A 24,293-nucleotide genomic window follows, 5' to 3' on the forward strand; every position below is an offset into this window, starting at 1 on the left:
GTATTAGCGGGCATGGTCCGATTGCCGTGCCCGCTAATCAGGTAATCGGAGGCAGCCACTCCTCAGTGTCTAGTAGGCGAGATCGCTCCTCCGGGACGTTGTCCCGGAGGAGCGATCTCCTTGTGTGGTGCCGGCTCGTTTTCGTGTTCGTGTTCGTTTTCGGCTGCAGCAGCCGAAAGAAAACGAGTGCCGATCTCATTGATCTTTGCTGTATAAGCATACAGCAAAGATCTCAATGAGAGATCAAAGTGTATATACTAGAAGTCCCCCAGGGGTATTGTTATTAGTAAAAAGCCCCCTCCCCTAATAAAAGTTTGAATCACCCCCCTTTTCCCATGTTTTAAATAAAAGTAAATAAATAAATAAATAAACAAACATGTTTGCTATCGCCGCGCGCGTAATCACCCGAACTATTAATCACATTTCTGATCTCGCACGGTAAACGGTGTAAGCGCAAAAAAATCCCAAAGTGCAAAATTGTGCATTTTTGGTTGCATCAAATCCAGAAAAAAATTTAATAAAAAGCGATCAAAAAGTCGTACAGTATATGCGCAATCAAGGTATCGATAGAAAGTAAATATCATGGCGCAAAAAATGACACCTGACACAGCCCCATAGACCAAAGGATAAAAGCGTTATAAGCCTTGGAATGGAGCGATTTTAAGGAACGTATATTTGTTAAGAATGGTTTGAATTTTTTACAGGCCATCAGATAAAAGAAAAGTTATACATGTTATATATCGTTTTAATCGTAACGACTTGAGGAACATGCAAACCAATTCAGTTTTACCCCAGGGCAAATGGCGTACAAACAAATACCCCCAAAATAAAAGAAATGTGTTTTTGAATTTTTTTCTGGTTTCGCAGTGTACTTTATGAAAAAATTCAGCCTGTCATTGCAAAGTACAATTAGTGACGCAAAAAATAAGGGCTCATGTGGGTTTTAGGTGGAAAAATGCAAGTGCTATGGCCTTTTAAACACAAGGAGGAAAAAACAAAAACGCAAAAACGAAAATTGGCCCCGTTCTTAAAGCGTAACTGTCATTTCAGGGTCATTTTTCTGAAAACATTAAATATCAACAGTACAAGCGATTTTAAGAAACTCTGTAATAGGTTTTATGTACTAAAAGAGTTTCCTTCTGTACTGAAAAAGCAATCTCCCAGCCTCCCCCCTCACATCAGGTGAAGCAGGATTTCTATCTCCATTATGTGGCTATGGAGAGGGGAGGGGCTGTTAGGAGTGACTGAGCACGGAGCAGTCTTGCACAGCACAACACCCTGCAATCTTCTCTCAGTAAGTTTATAGATAAGAACTGACCTTTCTGACACCTGAATTTAGCGTTTTAGGTGCCCAGAGAGTCTACAAACAGCTGACCTTCATGTCACCTCTTCCTGCTCCCTCATCTCCCTCGGCCCCTCCCCCCTTCATAGGCTTACAATGGAGAGAGCAGAGCCCGTCTTCACTGGCTTCTCTGTAATAAAGATGTGTTTGCCTGATAATGCACAGATAAGAAGTCAATGGGGGGAGGCTGGGAGATTGCTTCTTGAGTACAGAAGGAGGCTTTTTTTGCTGATGAAACACAGAGTTTCTTAAAATCGCTTATACTACTGATTTCTGCAATAAAAAAACATGACAGTTACGCTTTAAATCTCACTTCAGTGAATGGTTGAAAATAGGGTTAAAACTCCTTATTGTTAAAGCGTAACTGTCATATATGTTTTTTTTTTTGCAGAAATCAGTAGTATAAGTGATTTTAAGAAACTCTATAATAGGTTTTATTAGGGAAAAAAGCCTCTTTCTGTACTCAAAAAGCAATTCCAAGCCTATTCCCCTCACTTCTTATCTGTGTATTATCAGGCAAAGCAGTCTTCATTACAGAGAAGCCAGTGAAGAAGGGTTCTGCTATGTCCATTATATCCCCATGAAGGGGGGAGGGGCCGAGAGAGAGAGAGTGAGCAGGAAGAGGAGACATGAAGGTCAGCTGTTTGGAGACTGTCTGGGCATCTAAAACGCTGGATTTAGGAGTAAGAAAGGTCAGTGGTTATCTAGGAACTTGCTGAGATTGCAGGGTGTTGTGCTGTGCAGGACTGCTCCGTGCTCACTCACTCCTCTCAGCCCCTCCCCTCTCCATAGCCACATAATGGACAGAGAAATCCTGCTTTTTCTGAAGTAAGGGGGGAGCTAGGAAAACACTTTTTTTCAGTACAGAAGGAAACACTTTTGATAAATAAAACCTATTACAGAATTTCTTAAAATCGCTTGTACTATAGATATTTGTTTTCAGAAAAATAATCCTGAAATGACCGTTAAGCTTTAAAATTAGCTACTACTATTAGAGTCCTGTGATTTGTATGTTGTACAGTGTTGCACAGAGTTACTATCTGTATCAAAGTGGTTAGTCTGTGTTGAGATATTAAGACACTGTTTGGTAAGGCTAGGTTCACACTGCGTTTTCAGCATCCGTTTAACGCATCCGTTTTTTGCAAAAAACGCATGAAAAACGGATTGCAAAAAACGGATTCATTTGTGTGCATCCATTTTTCCATTGACTTCCATTATTAAAAAAAACGGATCCGTTTTTTTTGGCGGACCAAAACACGTTGCTGACCCTATTTTTCTGGACGTTAAAAAAAACGGATCCGTTAAACGGATGCTGAAAACGCAGTGTGAACCTAGCCTAACAGTAACAAGGTTTCTACTCTGTATTATGTTGGTGAGCAAGGTGCTGGCAAAGACTATAATACATGTAGAATGAACCTTGTTACAGTTACACTGTGTCTTGATATATCAGCACGGACTAACCACTTGGATACAGATTGTAACACTGTACAACAAAAAAGTCACAGGACTCTAATAATAGTATTTGATTTTAACCCTTTTATGAACTGTTCACAATTGAAGCAAGTTTTAATCGAGATCTAAACACCTTCACTACAACGACCCTGTGGTTTTTGGTACTAATGTTCCTTTAATCAATTGTTTCATATCGCATACTTTACTCTTGAGGATTGGTCACTGTTACTTTCTCTTATATACATTATTATTTTGCCTATGATACAGGGATTGACTATTGACCTCAGGTATAGTTCAGCTATGTGAGCCTCACCAATATTACATTTATTGAGCTACTATAAAGAATTTTTTTTTGATCATAACAATTCACACATATGGGAATCTGAACTTCTACCTGCATATATTACACCACTACACACAACAAAAATAAACTGTATTTTACTTACGAAGAATGCTTAACTTTAGTGCTTTTTCATTTTTCAACCTTAAAAAAGAGAACACATACACATGTTCAACATTAAGTTACAAAAGCAGAAAGAAACTACCATGGGGCATAGTAGCCAGTGACCATGATAATGCCTGAATTGTAGCCGCAGCCCAAGGATAGGAGTACAATCAGAGAACAAAGGAAAGTGTCTAAGTAATTTCTATCACTTACTTCTCCTTTCTGTCCTGCTTGTGGCCTTCCCGAGTCAACTGGGCAGCTTTTCTACTATACGGATGGATGACCTTCTTATCCTGTTTCCCTTTATTCTGAGGTACTTTAGGCTGCAAGGTAAAATTCACCACTGAATATATGCAATAAAAGATTACAATAGTGCAGGGTTTAACTTGGTGCAAAACAGACTGGCCATGGAAAATATAGTTAATCTGTAGGCGAGTCAAAATGAGCATTGTTATAGAACATATCCACCTGGTGTCCTCCAGTAGAAAAAAATGGTTTTGAATTAACTGGTGTCATAAAGTTATACAGATTTGTAATTTACTTCTATCTAAAAATCTTAAGCTTTCCAATACTTATCAGCCGCTGTATGCAGGACGGTATTAAGAGCTTCTTCTGCTGCCCAAGGCACTAAACCTGAAGACGCCCCATCTTGGGGAGCGTGGGGGAGAGCCACATGCATTTCTCTACATGTAGAAACATTGTCTGAATTGCTTTTTTCATGGTTTTTAACTGCTTAAACCATTAACAAATTTCCTCATTGAATCAATTATTAGAGTATCTGCATATTGTCTAAGGGAATTCCCACCACAGAATTGGTAGATTGGTAGGTAATAGCTCAAGGCGTCATATTTTCCACTGCCACTCCTGACCTGAGCAATACCGCCATACTGTAAATATTTTTCAAAAATATGATACTAATAAAAACTAGAGATTGTGGCACAGAAATGGCGCCCCAACGCCCTGTAGATAATAAAATCAGAGCCCTATCGCTCTTAGGGTCCGTCCACATTATGTAATCGGTGCCAAAATTCCATGTGAAACCCCTGCCCGCGGAATCCTGCCTGCTATGTTTTAATGGGAGGCCTTGCGTGCCTCTGCTGAAAGAATTGACAGGTTAATTCTTTCAGCAGAGGCATGCAAGGCCTCACCTTAAAACACATAGCAGGCAGGACTCCGCACCAATTCCACGGTGGGGGTTCCGCATGGAATTTTGGCCCACATTATGTAGTGTCAAAGGACGTAAAAAAGAAAATTGTCTATGTCTTTGTGGCCAAAATCTACTGTGTCCTTAAGGGGTTAAAGAGGCTTTTATCATGTTCTACAATATTTCAAACAGTACCGGATTCTGATATAAGTAAAAAATGCTATGCCGCGCTTAGTACTAATATAAAAACCAAAAGGCACCAAGGTCAGTGCATGATACGAACAGTGCAGGGTATGGAACCAAGGCACTCACCATTAGTACGTGTACAGGTAGGCTTGGATCTGTAGTCCTCCCCGTTCGTGGACCTGTGTGGCTTCCCTTGTGTGACTTCCTTTGTGTGGCTTCCCTCGGTGAATTGTTAGTCACTGAGTCAGTTCCTATTCCTATAGACGTTCTTTACACCGGATGATCTCCAGATAGGGCGCGCGCCCCGGCCGGTGGCGCGTTAAGCCCAAGTTACAGGAATCCCGGATGGGAATCCTTCTGTGACGTCACAGATTGTACGGATCGCTACCGGAGGCAAGATTCTTCCTCGACGCGTTTCAAAGGATACGTCCTTCTTTCTCAAGAACGGGGAGGACTACAGATCCAAGCCTACCTGTACACGTACTAATGGTGAGTGCCTTGGTTCCATACCCTGCACTGTTCGTATCATGCACTGACCTTGGTGCCTTTTGGTTTTTATATTAGTACTAAGCGCGGCATAGCATTTTTTACTTATATCATTTACTATTTAAGTGGGGGCAGATACCACTGGCTATAGCACGCAGCAGTACGCACACTAACTTTTAGTGTTATATCAGGAGCGCGACTGTTTGAAACCCATTTTTATAAGTACCGGATTCTCTTAGTTTTTCCCCGCTAGTGAATCTTCTGTAAATTCTTCAGCTCTTCTGCTTCCTTAACTTTTGATGGCGATTGTGCACCTGTAGCAATTACTAACATCATCTCGTAGGGTTAAGGTTCTTATTTGATACTCGGCTAAACAACCTGATTTCCTATTCCAAATGAAGTCTATTATTTCAATTCTTCTGACCTGCAGAAAAGGGTCCCGCAATCCTGGGGTTTTAAATTGGAAGTGAGCCCCTCAGGCAGTAAACTTGCTTATGTGTGCAATGTATATGTGAAAATGTGCGTTTCTTTGATTTATCTTACTTGTTGGCTGCTAAAATTAGATCTCCATGGCAACACCTCCCGACAGATTCTAATGGATACCCTTTATCTATACTATATGAAAACTTCAGGCCAGCTGTTGGAAAGCGTTCAGGTTTCTATGACCACAAGAAGAGAAGAATGGGAAAAAAAAAGACATTTAAGGGTGCTAATACAGGACGTGGTAAACAGACACGGTTTACGACTAATTGCCATGGTTTGCGGTAAGTGAAGTAATTTGTGTGCCGTTACCACCGCTCGGACACATCAAGTAGGGGCAGCCTAACTTGCCGCTCTAATGATTCTTAGTTAGTAAAATAAGATTACTCTAGACATGATAAGCGATGACTGCCAGTCAAGCATGTGCAGCATTGCTTTTCTGAAGTCTAACATTTTCCCAGTATCCATTTATATCATGGCAAGGGCAAACACGCCGAGCATTTAAATGCACTTCTTGATCCATTTCTAGAATGCATGACTTTATATCACATCCCTGACGTTACACTGCTAAGCCTTATATAACAAGATTAAGACAAAATACATGCAATGTGACACTCGGCAAGCAGTGGGCTCCCACAGGCATACTAATGAAAAGCGACATTTAGCAGTCCATTAACAGGAGCAGAGCAAGTATGCTATAGCATGATGTAAGATGTAGTACTGAGGAGCTGGGTATCCTGCAGATTTCAGGCACATTGACTAACCAGTCCTGTACAATATTGTTCAGATAACCAAAAAATATATTTTATTAGGGTGCGTTCACACCTACAGGATCTGCAGCAGATCTGCAGTAGCTTTAATGCTGTGTTCAGTTACATAGTTAATTACATAGTTACATAGTTAATACGGTTGAAAAAAGACACATGTCCATCAAGTTCAACCAAGTTATTTAAATGAAATCTGCTGCAGAAAATAAGCTGCAGATCCTGTAGGTGTGAACGCACCATTAAAGAGGAATTTAGAAATAAAATATCGCTTTCAGCCAGAGCAAAGATTTTCACATTTTTTTCTAGGAAAATATAATTTTTTTTTTTAAATAAATAAAATAAAAAAGCTCTATTGTCTTATCAGCAAAAACATTAGGGCCACATTCCCATATTTTCAGTGATCACATGCACCCAAAACCATACCCCCATGAATGTACCGATATCTAGATGATGTTGCTGATAATCCCAGCAATGGTAAGCAATAATTGGTGATTCCTGTTCCACCCAAAGAATTGACATGTCATTTCTTTGGGCGGATTGCGCTAGAGAAATCCTATAGAGGTCAATTGGGGTTGAATTCTGCTCCTATTCTGTCAGAGATGAATAGGTGAGGAATTTTAGGCAGAAAACTTCCCTCTTCAATTATTCGCCTATTCCTCAGTGTGAACGCACCCCGATAATAATAAAAAACAACATTCTCTGTACGCTGTTGGGAAAAACCAACAGGAAATAAAAAGGAACAGTGTTAAGCAGAAGGCTTGTGGCCCTTCATTCTAAAGATTTGTGGGAATTGTGAGACTTCTTGTTGCTGGGATAATACTAAGATCACCTACGCTATCTTGTCAGAGGCACAGTTTGGCAATCAGTGCTGGGTACGCTATCTTGGCAGCAGCAGTTTGGCAACCAGTGCCAGCTGCCGGTCAGTTTTCAAGATTCTTCAATAGATACTATTACTTTCATTAACATTGTGGCATTAGGGCACCTTAGGACAGTTGCAAAAGAAAATAAAGTTATGATAATTCAAATAATTTGTCAGGGCAGGGGTCTTGGTGCAGACTCCTGCTGATTGATAGAATTAATGCTGCATTTATCATTCAAATTTTCGCAATAACAGTTGCATTTGGGCGATAATCGTTCCGTGTAAACACAGCGAACTATCAAGCGACGAACGAGAAACCGTTCATTTTGATCTTTCAACATGTCTCAAATCATTGTTGTTCGTCCGCTAAAAATTTGCAGATCGTTTTGTGTGAACAGTCTTTCAAAGATTCACCCCATGTGAAAGATGATCTTAAAAATGATCGCAATAACGATTTTTCTTACAAATTTTTTAGCAATTTTTCTAACGATTTATTTGTCTAAACGCTGATTGTTATAAAAACCAAACAGTTGCTTCAAAATCGTTAAACGATCGATTGGGCGAATTGTCGCTCCGTGTAAACGCAGCATAAGGCTGGGTTCACACTACGTATATTTCAGTCAGTATTGTGGTCCTCATATTGCACCCAAAACCAGGAGTGGATTAACCCTTTGAGGACCAGGCCCAAAATGACCCAGTGGACCGCGCAAATTTTGATCTTAGTGTTTCCGTTTTTCCCTCCTCCCCTTCTAAGAGCTCTAGCACTCTCAGTTTTCTATCTACAAGCCATGTAATGGCTTATTTGTTACAGGAATAGTTGTACTTTGTAATGGCGTCATTCATTTTACCATAACATGTATGATGGAATTCCAAATATATTATTTATGAAGATATAAATTGGTGAAATCGCAAAAAAGAATGCAATACGGTAACGTTTGGGGGGTTCCTGTGTCTACGTAATGCACTATATGGTAACAGCGACATGATACCATTACTCTATAGGTCAGTCCGAACACAACCATATGCAGGTTTACGCAAATTCTCTAATGTTATATATATTTTTTAAATGAAATCCTTTTTTTTGGCAATTAATTATAAATAAAATGGGACTATTGTGACGCTTATAACGGTTTTATTTTTTCACCTACGGGGCTGTATGGGGTGTCATTTTTTCCGCCATGATCTCTAGTTTTTATTAATACCATATTTGTGAAGATCGGACGTTTTGATCACTTTTTATTAATTTTTTTATATATATAATGTAACATAAAATCGGTAATCCGCGCACTTTTTTCCTTCTTTTCGTGTACGCCGTTTACCGTTCGCAATGACGCTTGTTATATTTTAATAGATCGGACAATTACGCACGCTACGGTATATTATATGTTTATCTATTTATTTATTTTTATATGTTTTATTTATATAATGGGAAAGGGGGGTGATTTCAACTTTTATTGGGGGAGGGGTTTTGGGGTAGAGTGTTAGTGTTTTTAACTTTTTTTTTTTACACATTTGAAGTCCCTTTGGGGGACTTTTACATAGTTTAGTTTGATTTCTACACTGATGAATGCTATGCCATAGGCATAGCATTGATCAGTGTTATCGGCGATCTGCTCATTGAGCCTGCCTGTGCAGGCTCAGTGTAGCAGATCGCCGATCGGACCGCACGGAGGCAGGTGAGAGACCTCCGGCGGCCCGCTTTACCGATCGGGACCCCCGCAGTCACACTGCGGGGGTCCCGATCGGTAAGTGACAGGGGACTCCCCCTGTCACTTACACTTAAACGCGGCGCGACCGCGGCGTTTAAGGAGTTAATGACACACGGCAGCGCGATCGCTGCAGCGTGTCATTACCGGTGAGGTCCCGGCTGCTGATTGCAGCCGGCCCCCACCTGCTATGAAGCGCGCTCCGCTCCGGAGCACGCTTCATAGCGGGAGAAACACCCAGGGCGTACAGTTACGCCCTAGGTCGTCTGGGGACAGACTTCCATGGCGTAACTATATGCCCTGGGTCGTCTAGGGGTTAAAAACACAGAAAGGATCTGTCCACACAATGTTGAAATTGAGTGGATGGCCGCCATATAACAGTAAATAACTGCCATTATTTCAATATAACAGCCGTTGTTTTACAATAACAGCAAATATTTGCCATTAAATGACGGCCATCCACTCAATTTCACCATTGTGTGAACAGAGCCTTTCTGTGTTTTCAATCCACTACTGGTTTTGGTTGCAATATGAGGACCACAATACTGACTGAAATATACGTAGTGTGAACCCAGCCTCAGAGGGTAAAAAGAGTGTGGCTGCACATACTTCCCTCTTCACTCTAAATAGCAGCAGCATACAGTTATAATGGAAGTCTATGGCTCTATCTGTATATGGAAATGCCCAAAGTTCCATTGACTTTCATTATAATCTGCAGACCATTCACTATTGTTTAGAGCAGAGATGAAGGAGCACACAGTGTGCAGACATGTGCAGCTGCGCTACTCGAGCATTCTCAAGTTTCATTGATCGGCATTTGAATACCAGGGGCTGAAGTAACTTTTCAGCCACCGGTGATCAAATGCTGAATGATCGGTCATGAGCATGCCCAAGTTGTGCTCATCTCTATCCAGGGGGCATCCAGGTGATGAAACTCCTGCCAATTGCTAGAATGAAGGTAGGGTGGCAAGACAACACACTTCTTTTTTTTACAAATAAAAACATCTAAGTCTGGCTATGTTTTGCCAAAACCTACATTAAAGGGTAAGTTCACATGTACCGGATACGCAGCGGATTTCTCGCTGCGGATCACTGCCCAGTAAACTCTATGGGCCGACAAACCCCCAGCAGGATGAACATCCCGCTGCAAGTTTGTCAGCAGCTGCTCCGTTAACCCCCCGGGCGCTGGAGCATATACTTCACCTGCTCACCACTCCGGCTTGCTTCGGGACTCCCGATGTCTTCATGTCCCAATCAGCCAATTAGTGGGCTGCGGCGGGGCAGCGCACTTATTGGCCAAGCGGGAAGTGCCGAGAACCCCTGAAGCAAGCCAGAGCAGGGACCAGGACCAGGCTCCAGTGGCCGGAGGGGTTAATGGGGCGGGCTACGGACAAACTCGCAGCAGGATGTGCAACCTGCTGCGAGTTTGTCTGCCCATAGAGTTTACTGGGCAGGGATCCGCAGCGAGAAATCTGCTGCAGAACCGGTACGTGTGAATGTACCCCAAGTCTGCCATAAGAATGTGGAGAAATGTGTTATGGTTTGAGTAGACCAAGGCAAAAGCGTAACTGTCTTTTTTTTTTTTTTGCAGAAATCAGCAGTAGTATAAACCGATTTTAAGAAACTCTGTAATAGGTTTTATTAGGCAAAAAACCTATTTCTGTACTCAAAAAGCAATCTCCCAGCCTCCTCCACCCTCACTTTCCTATCTTTGGATTATCAGGCAAACCCTTCTTCATTACAGAGAAGCCAGTGAAGACGGGTTTTGCTGTCTCCATTATATCCCTATGAAGGGGGGAGGGGCCGAGGGAGATGAGGGAGCAGGGAGAAGAGACATAAAGGTCAGCTGTTGGTAGACTGTCTGGGCACCTAAAATGCTGGATTCAGCAGTCAGAAAGGTCAGTGCTTATCTAGGAACTTGCTGAGAGAAGATTGCAGGGAGTTGTGCTGTGCAGGACTGCTCTGTGCTCACTCACTTCTCTCAGTCCCTCCCCTCTCCATAGCCACATCATGGACAGAGAAATCCTGCTGAAGTCAGGGGGGAGCTAGGAAAACTGTTTTTTCAGTACAGAAGGAAACTCTTCTGGTCAATAAAACCTATTACAGAGTTTCTTAAAATTGCTTGTACTATTGATATTTATTGAAATGACAGTTATGCTTTAAACTCTGTGGCTTTAAATCTAAAAGGAATGTTTTAGTGCAAAACCAACACTGCACATCACCAAAAGAACACAATGCCCACAATAAAGCTTGGTGGAGGTAGCAATATATATCAGGGCTGTTTTTCTGCATCTGGAATTGGGGCTTTAGTCAAGATGGAGGGAACAATAAACAGTTGCAAATATCAGTCAATCTTGAAACCTTTCAGCATGACAATAACCCAAAGCATACTTCCACACGGACCAAACAATGGCTTTGCCAGAAAACCAAAGTTTCGGAATGCCCAGCCAGAGCCTGTTCTGAATGTAATTTAAGACCTAAAGGAGGCACTTTATGGTAAGTTCACACGTCATTTCTCTCATAGACAGGTTATGGCACACTGAGGCAGACGGGATTCCGCCACATTTACTCGGTGTGAACATTCCCTTAGGTATCAGGCATCAGTAAATCAGGCACTCCTCTGCTGCCGCAGCTCCCCACTTAAAGGAGGGACATGTCACTTCTTTGAGTTTTGATTTTCACAGGAGAGTTTAACACCACAAAAAAATGCAGCTACTTTTGTGCAAGTTTCATGCGAGTTTCGTGCGATAAATACAGTATGTGTGAAGGCACCCTAAGGTGGAAAAAGTTCTCAAATGATTCTTCTTAAATGCTCCTCTAAAAATGTTGCCATTGGGAGCAATTGCCTTTATTCTAAAGCAGTAAGAAAACACTTCACTTTCATACAAATGCCTATCACCACAAAAGGATAACCTTGTTTAACATTCAAGAAAGCAGATTAATGTATAGACACAACAGCACTTTAGTGAGTCACAATCACTTGCAAATGGCCATAATTTGCCTACAATTGGCAGGTTTATTAAACATAGCCTGCTGAAAGTCAACTAAATCAATGGCATACAAAAGTACAGAAAATACCATCAAAGCAACTTACATTAAAAAAATAGGCTAAATGAGTTGTGCACACAGTCAAGTCCTGTTTAGTATAAAGCAACATTATTTTATTTTATTACAGCATATAAATAGGCTCTTCTTTAGATCTGGCACCACACATAAGAGACGTGGAAGGCTTCAGTCTTTTAGTGTAGGACTGTTCGGGTATTTAGAATTACAGCACTTCACGAGGAATGAAATTGATGTAGAAAATGGGAACTGCTTGACAACTACATGTTATATAAGAAGTCTTTTCAGTGCATAAAGTTTCAGAGCTTTAAGAAAGTTTTCAGATTTTGTGCTTTCCAGCAATAACTCGGGGCTTGTTCTCAGAGTCCTACTTTCTCTGGAACAGTAATAATTGGTATTCTTATGATCAAAGTATATTTGTTCAAAGCAGTACTGATAGAATTCTAGTGATTTCTTAGTAGCAGTATACTTGCTACAAAAATACAGGATGTCCACTGTAAAGATGGTGATGTATTGAATGGGCTTGGATAATTCTGTGTTTTAATTATTTTAGACTCCTTTCCAATTCCCCTGTGTAAATGATTGGTTCCCAGGCTAAGAGCAGGATCGCATAGTCACAGTGGTAGCCTCTTTCTACAATGTACTGGGAAGAGGAACGGAATCAGTTTTTTATTATTTATGATGAACATAAGGCATACATTTGAATGCCTTTGGCAATGAAGGCTAGCAAGCATGGAGAAAGACAAACTCTGTGTCAGCTCTGCATGTCAATTGATGAAGGTGGTGTTGCCTTCAGCAAAGCCTTTCATACAGTTCCCCATAAAGAGCTGATAGAGAAGTTAGAGAAAATTGGACTTAATCCCAGGATAGTTCAGTGGCTTTGTGGCTGGTTGAAGGATAGATATCAGAGGGTTGTTGTTAACCCCTTAGTGACCGCCATGCTGCCTTTTCACGGCGGCCACTAATGGGCTTTATTCCGATGCATACGCCTTTTAACGGCGGGCGCATCGGAATAAATTACCGCCCGGCGGCGGCTGCAGGACGGGGGATCAGCGGTCAGTGTGACCGCTGACACCCTCCTGTAACTGCCCGGAGCGGAGGATTCTCCGCTCCGGGCAGTTTAACCCGTTAAATGCCGCTGTCAAACCATGACAGCGGCATCTAACGGGTCCCGGTGGATCCCGGACGGCGCCGTGGTTCACTTACATGATCGCGATGTCCCGCGGCGCCGTGTGGGGTCCCGATGTCTCCATGGTGATTCCGGGGTCCTAATGAAGGTCCCCGGGGTCACCATGGAGATGCCTGATGCTGACAGGGGTGGCCGCGGCTATTGCCTGTCAGCATGAGGCATGATACAATACATTGCAGTACATCAGGTACTGCAATGTATTGTATCAGTGATCAAAGTATTTTACACTAGTGTACAGTAATGTACACTAGTGTAAAAGTAAAAAAAAAAGTGAAAAAAAGTGTGCACCAAACACAACACAGCCCCCCCCCAGCCCCCCCAATAATAAAGATGCATTACATTCCCCATACACTATAAAACATTACATAAAAGTGATCAAAAACACAAATCCTATACATATTTGGTATCGTTACGTCCGTAACAACCCAATCTATAAAACTATATCAATAATTATATTGCACGACACACGCTGTAAAAAAAAAATAAAAAAAACAGTACTAGAATAGCTGTATTTTATCAATCCACTTTAGAAAATACGTCATAAAAGAGATCAAAAAGTCATATACATATAAAACTTGGTATCAATAGAAACTACAGATCTTCCCGCAAAAAATAAGCCCAAAACCAGCTCTGTCGCGCAAAAGATGAGAACGCTATGGATCTTGCAATGCAGGGACAGTTTTTGTGGGTTTTGGCTAGGAAGATAGTTTCTATTGCGCCAAAGCGGTAATAGTTAAAAAAAAACTATACAAATGTGGTATCGCCGTAACCGTAGCGACCCAGAGAATACATGTGTTATGTTATTAGTGACCGCCGATACGGATTTTTACGGCGATCACTAATGGGCTCTATTCTTCTGCCATCAGCTCTTTATGGCGATGGTGCAGAATAGTGCAGCGGCGCCGGTAATGCCCGCAGCCTCCTCCTCTCAGCTATCGGAGGTCGCTGAGGGGTTGGGGGAGAGTGTGGGGTCAGTCCCGGCCAGTCCCCTCACCGGTGATCGCCGTTATTATCAGTATAAAGGCGGCTACCGGTAACGGGCATTGCCAGCGCAGCTGAACGCTTTCATCTCTTCTCACCGTGAATCCACAGTGAGAGGAGATGAAAACATGTCCCCCCATCCCCAGAATTAACCCTAGTGACCTGGCCACTGACCCTCCCCTCCCTGGGCGGCCATCTGATACAAGATGGCCGCCGTCATCACTGTGAACAGACTCTGTTCACAGTGATGGATTCCTAGAAATGATCAAAGCTTCATTCTTTCCACCACAGGAGGTGGCGGAGAGCATGGGGCAATGATCGGTGACCACCCGGTGTGGTCCTAGTACAAGTGATCAGCGGTATATACTATATACCACTGATCGCTTGTTCCAAATGGTGCCGACACTTTTTTACGCCTGTCACCAAAGTCAAGTGCCCTGGATTACTTGTAACCACCCCAGATTACCTGTAACCACCCCAGATTGCCCGTAACCACCCCAGATTGCCCGTAACCACCCCAGATTGCCCGTAACCACCCCAGATTGCCCGTAACCACCCCAGATTGCCCGTAACCACCCCAGATTGCCCGTAACCACCCTAGATTGCCTGTAACCTCCCCAGATTGTCCGTATCCACCCCAGATTGCCCGTATCCACCCCAGACAGCCCATAACCATCCCAGACAGCCCATAACCATCCCAGACAGCCCATAACCATCCCAGACAGCCCATAACCATCCCAGACAGCCCATAACCACCCCAGATTGCCTGTCACCACCCCAGAATGCCCGTAATCTCCACAGATTGCCCGTAATCTCCCCAGATTGCCCGTATCCCCCCCCATAGCCCATAACCATTCCAGACAGCCCGTAACCACCCCAGATTGCCACAGACTGCCTGTAACTACCCCAAATTGCCTGTAACCACCACAGATTGCTCGCAACCACCCCAGATTTCCCGTCACCACCCCAGATTTTCTGTCACCACCCCAGATTGCCAGTTGCATCCCCAGATAGTCAGTGAACACCACCAGATTGCCCGTCACCTCCCCAGATAGCCAGTAACCACCCCTAGATAGCCAGTAAACACCCCAAGATTGCCCATAACCACCCCATACAGCCAGTAACCACCCCAGATTGCCTGTGACCACCCCAGATTGCCTGTGACCACCCCAGATTGACCGTAACCACCCCAGATTGACCGTAACCACCCCAGATTGACCGTAACCACCCCAGATTGGCACAGACTGCTCGTAACCACCCCAGATTGCCCATAACCCCACCAGATTGCCTGCTGCCACCTCAGATAGCCAGTAAACACCCTGAGATTGTCTATTACCACCCCAGATAACCAGTAAACACCCACATATTGCCTGTAACTAAAATGACACTCCTTCTCTTCTGAGCCCTGCTGTGTGCCCATACAGTGGTTTATGCCCACATATGGGGTACCATTGTACTCAGGAGAACCTCCGTTACAAGTTTTGGGGTGCTTTTTCTCCCTTGTTCCTAGTGAAATTGAGAAATTTCAAACTAAACAAACATGTTATTGGAAAAATTCTATTTTTTCATTTTTACTGTCTTCTTTTGAATACTTTCCTCTAATACCTGTGGGGTCAAAATGGTCACCAAACCCCAAGATGTATTCTTTGATGGGTGTACTTTCCAAAGTGGGGTGACTTTTGGGGGGGTTCTATTCTGCTGACACTACAGGGGCTCTGCAAACGCACCTGGCGCTCAGAAATTTCTTCAGCAAAATCTGAACTGGAAATGCTAATTGGCGCTCCTTCCCTTCTGAGCCCCGCTGTGTGCCCACACAGTGGTTTATGCCCACATATGGGGTATCGTTCTACTCAGGAGTACCTGCCTTACATATATTGGGGTGAGTTTTCTCCCCTGTTCCTCGTTAAATTGAGAAATTTCAAACTAAACAAACATATTATTGGAAAAATTCTATTTTTTCATTTTTACTGTCTTCTTTTGAATACTTTCCTCTAATACCTGTGGGGTCAAAATGGTCACCACACCCCAAGATGTATTCTTTGATGGGTGTACTTTCCAAAATGGGGTGACTTTTGGGGGGGTTCTATTCTGCTGACACTACAGGGGCTCTGCAAACGCACCTGGCGCTCAGAAATTTCTTCAGCAAAATCTGAACTGGAAATGCTAATAGGTGCTCCCTTCCTTCTGAGGCCTGCTGTGTGCCCATACAGTGGTTTACGCCCACATATGGGGTACCGTTCTACTCAGGAGAACCTGCATTACAAAATTTGGGGTGCATTTTCTCTCATGTTTATTATGAAAATGAGATACTTTAATCTTAACAAATATATTATTGGAAAATTTCTATTTTCCATTTTTTTCCGGCCTAATTGTGAATACTTTCCTCCAGCCCCTGTAGGGTTAAAATGCTCATTATACCCCTAGATTAATTCTTTAAGGTGTCTAGTTTCCAAAATGGGGTCACTTATGGGGGTTTCCAGTATACAAGCCTCCTAAATCAACTTAAAAAAAGAACTGGTCCCTAAAGAAATCAGTTTTGGAAATTTCATGAAAATTTGATAATTTGCTGATACATTTCTAAGCCCCGTAACACCCTAAAAAAGTGAAATATGTTTACGAAATGAAGCCAGAATAAAGAGGACATATTGATAATGTGACTTACTAACTAATTTTTGTCATGTGCCTTTTTTTTTTAGAAGCAAAGAATTTCAAAGTTCGTAAAGTGCAAAATTTTCAAATTTTTCATTATATTTTGATGTTTTTCACAAAAAACACACAAGACAGTGACCAAATTTTGCCACTAACATAAAGTACCATATGTTACGAAAAAACAATCTCAGAATCGCTAGCATACGTTAAAGCTTCACTGAGCTATAAGCGCATAAAGTGAGACAGGTCAGATTTTGAAAAATGAGCCTGGTCATTAAGGCCCAAACAGGCTTGGTCCCTAAGGGGTTAATGGTGTATATTCTAGGCAGAGAATGGTTACAAGTGGTAGAGAAATTGTGCCAAAAGACGACAAAGGATGACCTGGAGATTGCGCTCACCACCAGAGAATATTATGGAAACCGATGTTCACACAAGACACGATTTATTCAGTCCAATAATAACGGGCTATGGCGCCCCTTCGTCAGATTCAGGACAGACATAGTATGCTCATTACACAAGCCACACTTAAAGTGTAACTATAAAATATTTTGACCATTACGTTTTAGTTAGCTTAGGTCATGATAAGACTTTTTGCAATATACATTAATAACCTAAAATGAACAGTTTTTATAGTGCTTGAAAAGCACTATATTGTAATCCGTATTCTTCTTCTTCCGTTTCTTCTTCCAGCCATTTTTCTGCGCGTAATACAGCCCGAACCGCTTTGCGCACAGACTCCGTTCAAACTGTGTTTCGAAGCCCTCGGCGGTGTGTGGTGTGCTATCTATTTTTCGTTTCGATCGGATTTGTCGTTTTTAAGAAATTTATGTTTAAAGACCCCAAATTTCCCATAGAAAATAATGGCCCATTGCAAATAATGGCCACACTCTAACTGCTGACAGCCAATCACAGCACATATGCAAATAGCTGAAATATAGCAGCCAATAGGAACTCTAAGGTCTCGTCATACATTGTATCACACCATCCACAGTCACATGTCCACTATTGGCCAATAGAAGATGTAATATATGGAAGGTCCTTAACCATTTTGTCTCCCTGACATGAGTAAGATTGTCATGGTAACCGAGCAATGATCTTTACCATTATAAGTAGCAGAGGTCAGTCAGTAAAATAGCAGAGCTGAGGCAGCCATGTAGCAGGTACGGGATCCAAGCTGCTCTTAAAAGGGACGGTACCCAAGTCGCTCTTAAAGGGACCCAAGCCACTCTAAATGGGTCCCTTTAAGAGCGAACTAAGTACCTGTAAGAGCGACCCGGGTCACTTTAAGAGCGACCTGGGTCCCTTGAGGGGGTAAATGGGTTCCTTTAAGAGCGAAATATGTCCCTTTAAGAGCGACCTGGGTCCCTTTAAGAGTGATCTGGGTCCCTTTAAAGGAAATATTTCGCTCTTAAAGAGACCCGTTTCGCTCGAACTGGGTTCCTTTAAGAGAGAAATATGTCCCTTTAAGAGCGACCTGGGTCCCTTCAAGAGCGACCTGGGTCCCTATAAGAGCGAAATATGTCCCTTTAAGAGCAAAATCGGTCCCTTTAAGAGCGACCTGGGTCCCTTTAAGAGCGAAATGGGTCCCTTTAAGAGCGAAATATGTCCCTTTAAGAGCAACCTGGGTCCCTTTAAGAGCAAAATGGGTCCCTTTAAGAGCAAAATGGGTCCCTTTAAGAGCAAAATATGTCCCTTTAAGAACGACCTGGGTCCCTTTAACAGCGAAATATGTCCCTTTAAGAGCGACCTTGGTCCCTTTAAGAGCGAAATATGTCCCTTTAAGAGCTAAATGTGTCCCTTTAAGAGCAAAATGGGTCCCTTTAAGAGCGACCTGGGCCCCTTTAAGAGCGAAATGGGTCCGTTTAGGAGCGACCTGGGCCCCTATAAGAGTTACCTGAGCCCCTTTAAGAGCAAAATGAGTCCCTTTAAGAGCGAAATATGTCCCTTTTAGAGCGAAATATGTCCCTTTAGGGTATAAACCCACACACCGTATATGCAGCGTATTTGCTGCTGCGATACGCAGCAAACTCGCAGCAAACTCGCAGAAAACTCGCAGCAGATTAGATCTAAATAACTGAACACAGCATCAAATCTGTACCAACAAATCCTCTGCGTTTTTGTTGCATATCTGCTGCATATACGGTGTGTGGGTTTATACCCTTAAGAGCAAAATGTGTCCCTTTAAGAGCAAAATGGGTCCCTTTAAAAGCAAAATATGTCCCTTTAAGAGCGAAATATATCCCTTTAAGAGTGAAATATATCCCTTTAAGAGCAAAATAGGTCCGTTTAGGAGCGACCTGGGCCCCTATAAGAGTTACCTGGGCCCCTTTAAGAGCAAAATGGGTCCCTTTAAGAGCGAAATATGTCCCTTTTAGAGCGAAATATGTCCCTTTAAGAGCAAAATCGGTCCCTTTAAGAGCAAAATCGGTCCCTTTAAGAGCGACCTTGGTCCCTTTAAGAGCGAAATATGTCCCTTTAAGGGCAAAATGGGTCCCTTTAAGAGCGACCTGGGTCCCTTTAAGAGCGACCTAGGTCCCTTTAAGAGCGAAATATGTCCCTTTAAGAGCAACCTTGGTCCCTTTAAGAGCAAAATATGTCCCTTTAAGAGCGACCTGGGTCCCTTTAAGAGCGACCTGGGTCCCTTTAAGAGCGAAATATGTCCCTTTAAGAGCAAAATGGGTCCCTTTAAGAGCAACCTGGGTCCCTTTAAGAGCAGAATCGGTCCCTTTAAGAGCGACCTTGGTCCCTTTAAAAGCAACCTGGGTCCCTTTAAGAGCAAAATGGGTCCCTTTAAGAGCAAAATGGGTCCCTTTAAGAGCAAAATATGTCCCTTTAAGAGCAAAATATGTCCCTTTAAGAGCGAAATATATCCCTTTAAGAGTGAAATATGTCCCTTTAAGAGCAAAATGGGTCCGTTTAGGAGCGACCTGGGCCCCTATAAGAGTTACCTGGGCCCCTTTAAGAGCAAAATGGGTCCCTTTAAGAGCGAAATATGTCCCTTTTAGAGCGAAATATGTCCCTTTAAGAGCAAAATCGGTCCCTTTAAGAGCAAAATCGGTCCCTTTAAGAGCAAAATCGGTCCCTTTAAGAGCGACCTTGGTCCCTTTAAGAGCGAAATATGTCCCTTTAAGGGCAAAATGGGTCCCTTTAAGAGCAACCTGGGTCCCTTTAAGAGCGACCTGGGTCCCTTTAAGAGCGAAATATGTCCCTTTAAGAGCGACCTGGGTCCCTTTAAGAGTGACCTGGGTCCCTTTAAGAGCGAAATATGTCCCTTTAAGAGCAAAATGGGTCCCTTTAAGAGCAAAATGGGTCCCTTTAAGAGCAACCTGGGTCCCTTTAAGAGCAGAATCGGTCCCTTTAAGAGCGACCTTGGTCCCTTTAAAAGCAACCTGGGTCCCTTTAAGAGCAAAATATGTCCCTTTAAGAGCGCCCTGGGTCCCTTTAAGAGCGAAATATGTCCCTTTTAGAGCAAAATATGTCCCTTTAAGAGCAAAATCGGTCCCTTTAAGAGCGACTTTGGTCCCTTTAAGAGCAAAATATGTCCCTTTAAGGGCAAAATGGGTCCCTTTAAGAGCAACCTGGGTCCCTTTAAGAGCAAAATATGTCCCTTTAAGAGCAAAATGGGTCCCTTTAAGAGCAACCTTGGTCCCTTTAAGAGCAAAATATGTCTCTTTAAGAGCGACCTGGGTCCCTTTAAGAGCAAAATCGGTCCCTTTAAGAGCGAAATATGTCCCTTTAAGGGCAAAATCGGTCCCTTTAAAGGAGAAGTCCGGCGAAAATTATTTTTTTATATGTTATTACTGATGGAAAGTTATACAATTTTCTAATGTACATTAATTATGGGAAATGCTCATATACTGCTATTTCCCTTAATTTAGTGTACCAGGAAGTGTTAGAATTCACTCAGAAGCAGTAAAGTCACGACGAAAGGTGTAATTCCTATGGAGTGTCCAGCAGGGGGCGCACTATATATAGAAGTCAATGAGTACCATTGACTTCTATATATAGTGCGCCCCTGCTGGACACTCCATTGGAATTACAATGGATGTGTATATAATGTAATATACAGTGTTTTTGATTGAATACATTTATGAAATACTTTGGGGAGCAATGGTCCTTGCTCCACAAAGTATTCCATAAATGTAAGCAATCAGTACATCACAGTAAGCCCGCCGCTACCGAACGCCCGCCGCTGCCGCCGCTGTGGACTACTACCTGCTCATAGCATGTGCAGGTGATGGGAGAGTAGTAGCCGGGTTATATGGCTGAGATCGCCGCCGCGATGCCGCGCAGGGGGAGCCGCTCATCACTGCAGCTATCATCCCCCTCCGCTCCCCCCTCCTGCTGCTTCCTTACTCTATGTGATAGCTGACTTCCTGCCGGGCCGCCGCTCTCCGTTCACACGTGCCGGCGGCCCGGCAGGAAGTCAGCTATCACATAGAGTAAGGAAGCAGCAGGAGGGGGGAGCGGAGGGGGATGATAGCTGCAGTGATGAGTGGCTCCCCCTGCGCGGCATCGCGGCGGCGATCTCAGCCATATAACCCGGCTACTACTCTCCCATCACCTGCACATGCTATGAGCAGGTGGGGAGAGTAGTAGTTGAGAGCAGGCGGCAGCGGCGGGCGTTCGGTAGCGGCGGGCTTACTGTGATGTACTGATTGCTTACATTTATGGAATACTTTGGGGAGCAAGGACCCCAAAGTATTTCATAAATGTATTCAATCAAAAACACTGTATATTACATTACATACACATCCATTGTAATTCCAATGGAGTGTCCAGCAGGGGCGCACTATATATAGAAGTCAATGGTACTCATTGACTTCTATATATAGTGCGCCCCCTGCTGGACACTCCATAGGAATTACACCTTTCATCGTGACGTCACTGCTTCTGAGAGAATTCTAACACTTCCTGGTACACTAAATTAAGGGAAATAGCAGTATAGGAGCATCTCCCATAATTAATGTACATTAGAAAATTGTATAACTTTCCATCAGTAATAACATATAAAAAAATAATTTTCGCCGGACTTCTCCTTTAAGAGCGACCTTGGTCCCTTTAAGAGCAAAATATGTCCCTTTAAGAGCAACCTGGGTCCCTTTAAGAGCAAAATGGGTCCCTTTAAGAGCGACCTGGGTCCCTTTAAGAGCAGAATCAGTGCCTTTAAGAGAGACCTTGGTCCCTTTAAGAGCGAAATATGTCCCTTTAAGAGCAACCTGGGTCCCTTTAAGAGCGAAATGTCCCTTTAAGAGCGAAATATGTCCCTTTAAGAGCGAAATGTGTCCCTTTAAAAGCGAAATGTGTCCCTTTAAGAGCGACCTGGGTCCCTTTATGAGCGAAATTATTCCCTTTAAAGAGCGACCTGGGTCCCTTTAAGAGCGACCTGGGTCCCTTTAAGGGACCCAGGTCGCTCTTAAAGGGATCCAAGTCGCTCTTAAAGGGATCCATGTAGCTCTTAAAGGGACGGGACCCAAGTCACTCTTAAAGGGACCCAAGTCGCTCTTAAAGGTATGGGACCCAAGTCACTCTTATAGGGACGGGAGCCATGTCGCTCTTAAAGGAATGGGATCCAAGTTTCTCTTAAAGGGAAGTCACTGGTAAAGCGGCGCTCTTTTCAAGCACTATGTATTTTCCTGGAAATGCAAATCTAGTTTAAATACATAAAGCCAAAAGTCCCCTCAGAGCTCTCTTTGCCTCTGACTTATTTCTGCATTCCTGCTGGACACGCCCCCTCCCAGGAGATCTGTACCTAGAGTACGACTCTGACAGCAGCATCAGATAACAGCCCTAACACACACATAAACAAAACCTCCTCCTGGATGGAGGGACAAGTGTATCCAGTGCCACCATGACTCCAATGTACTGCATGAGGCAGAGTTGGTGAGTCACTGAGGGGAGGACTACAAGTCCCAGCACAACACAGCTGTAGTCCTTCCATAGTACATATAACATTCACTATCAGATTTCTGCAGCAGGTAACCCCACCTCCATGGCTGATATTATCCTACAGTGTAATGAGAGCAGATGACTGTATCTAATCCCACTGTGTGTGATACCATCTGCTGGGGCTCTGTATCTAATCTTACATTGTCATACTGTATGCTGGGGCTGTATCTAATCCTGCTATGTGTGATACATCTGCTAAGGTGCTGCTCAGTGGATAGAGGGACCCAGCCGGGGAGATGAGGGATAGGCCACGCCCACTTTCTCTCAGCCAGAAGAAAAATTCATTTATTCTTCTGAGCCAAACAACTGGGGATATCTCAGCGAGCGTACACACTATCAACACAGTTTAGGGCTCTTTTTAAAGGGTAACACGTGGGCTTTTTATTTGAGGAATCTCATTTTTTGGCTACTGAAATTATAGTTACGCTTTAAATACAACAAAAAGTAACAATGATTGGGCTAAAAGAGAGGCGGTCCACTTCCTACTCTAGGATAGTTAACCCTCACATAACTCAGGTGGTATTGAAAGCATGATTCACATAAAACAATTTTTTCCATAAAACCTTCATAAAAAAAATCCATAAAATCAATCCATATGTACATATCCCATATAATTCATATATAATCAAAGTCATGTAAGAGTATATCAGTGTATATATATCAATGTAAGAGTATATCAGTGTATATATATCAATTCCTAACGAACACCCCAATTACAGTTCTGTATATGAGGTATGGTATGTAATATTCCACAGACGTGGGCTAAAATATTATCCATGTTAATTCACTTACCACGTCGGAAACAAAAGAAGAGGAAGGGGGAGGTGGGGGGGAGAAGGCAGCACTAGCGTGCGTTCCACGGCGGATGTCAGTGACATGCAGATGAGGCACTCCGTGGAGGCAGAAGTACATCAAACTTCTAGTATGCGCTCCACCAGGGGAATGGATGGAACGGATGAACACATCATTACATGTGCTGGTGAGTGTTGTGGCTTTGTTTCCACAAGCCCAAAAGGTGAGCGGTGATTTCAAACATATATTTGATCACTATTTCTGATCCAGAGGTACTACTCTATGAGGCGCTCTGCCTTCGTTTTTTGTCTTTTGTTTTTACTGGTTACAAATGGTGTGCCACAAGGGTCTGTTCTGGGTCCTAAACTCAAAAACAAGGAGCCACAATCTGAGGTTGGGTGGGGAAAGACCAGAAACAACACATGGAAATATTACTTTACTAAGAGTAGTAGATGCGTGGAACAAACTTCCAGCAGGTTCGGTTGCTAAGTCTACAGTAACAGAATTTAAACCTGCCTGAGATAAACATATATCTATCCTAAATAAGAAAGGAATTACTAAAATGGCAGACTAGATAAACCAGGTGGTCTATTCTGCCGACAATCTCCTATGTTTCCAGTTACAATCGTTGGTAATAGCGATCTAATGTGCCTGCATTATGGCAGAGTGCCTCATCCCTATGATGCTACAAGTTCAGATGGAAAGGCCTTAACATGGGAGCAAAAAATGAAGTTGTATTACAGCAGTGACACTGGACATATGCCGTTTTGACGTCAGTGCAGACAAGGTCGTATTTACCACTA

General features: G+C 43.0%; 1 protein-coding gene across 1 annotated transcript in view; it reads right to left on the minus strand.

Annotated features, from left to right (window-relative positions):
- TMA16 (translation machinery associated 16 homolog) overlaps positions 1 to 24,293 on the minus strand; it is a 62,271-nt gene that overhangs the window by 24,259 nt on the left and 13,719 nt on the right. Inside the window, exons 2-3 of the mRNA XM_069976611.1 lie at positions 3,453 to 3,562; positions 3,241 to 3,278 (exon numbers count right to left, since the gene is read on the minus strand). Coding sequence (XP_069832712.1) covers positions 3,241 to 3,278; positions 3,453 to 3,562 — 148 coding nt within the window. The remainder of the gene's footprint in view (positions 1 to 3,240; positions 3,279 to 3,452; positions 3,563 to 24,293) is intronic.

The sequence above is a fragment of the Dendropsophus ebraccatus genome, chromosome 7 (assembly GCF_027789765.1).
Source record: "Dendropsophus ebraccatus isolate aDenEbr1 chromosome 7, aDenEbr1.pat, whole genome shotgun sequence".
NCBI lineage: Eukaryota > Metazoa > Chordata > Amphibia > Anura > Hylidae > Dendropsophus > Dendropsophus ebraccatus.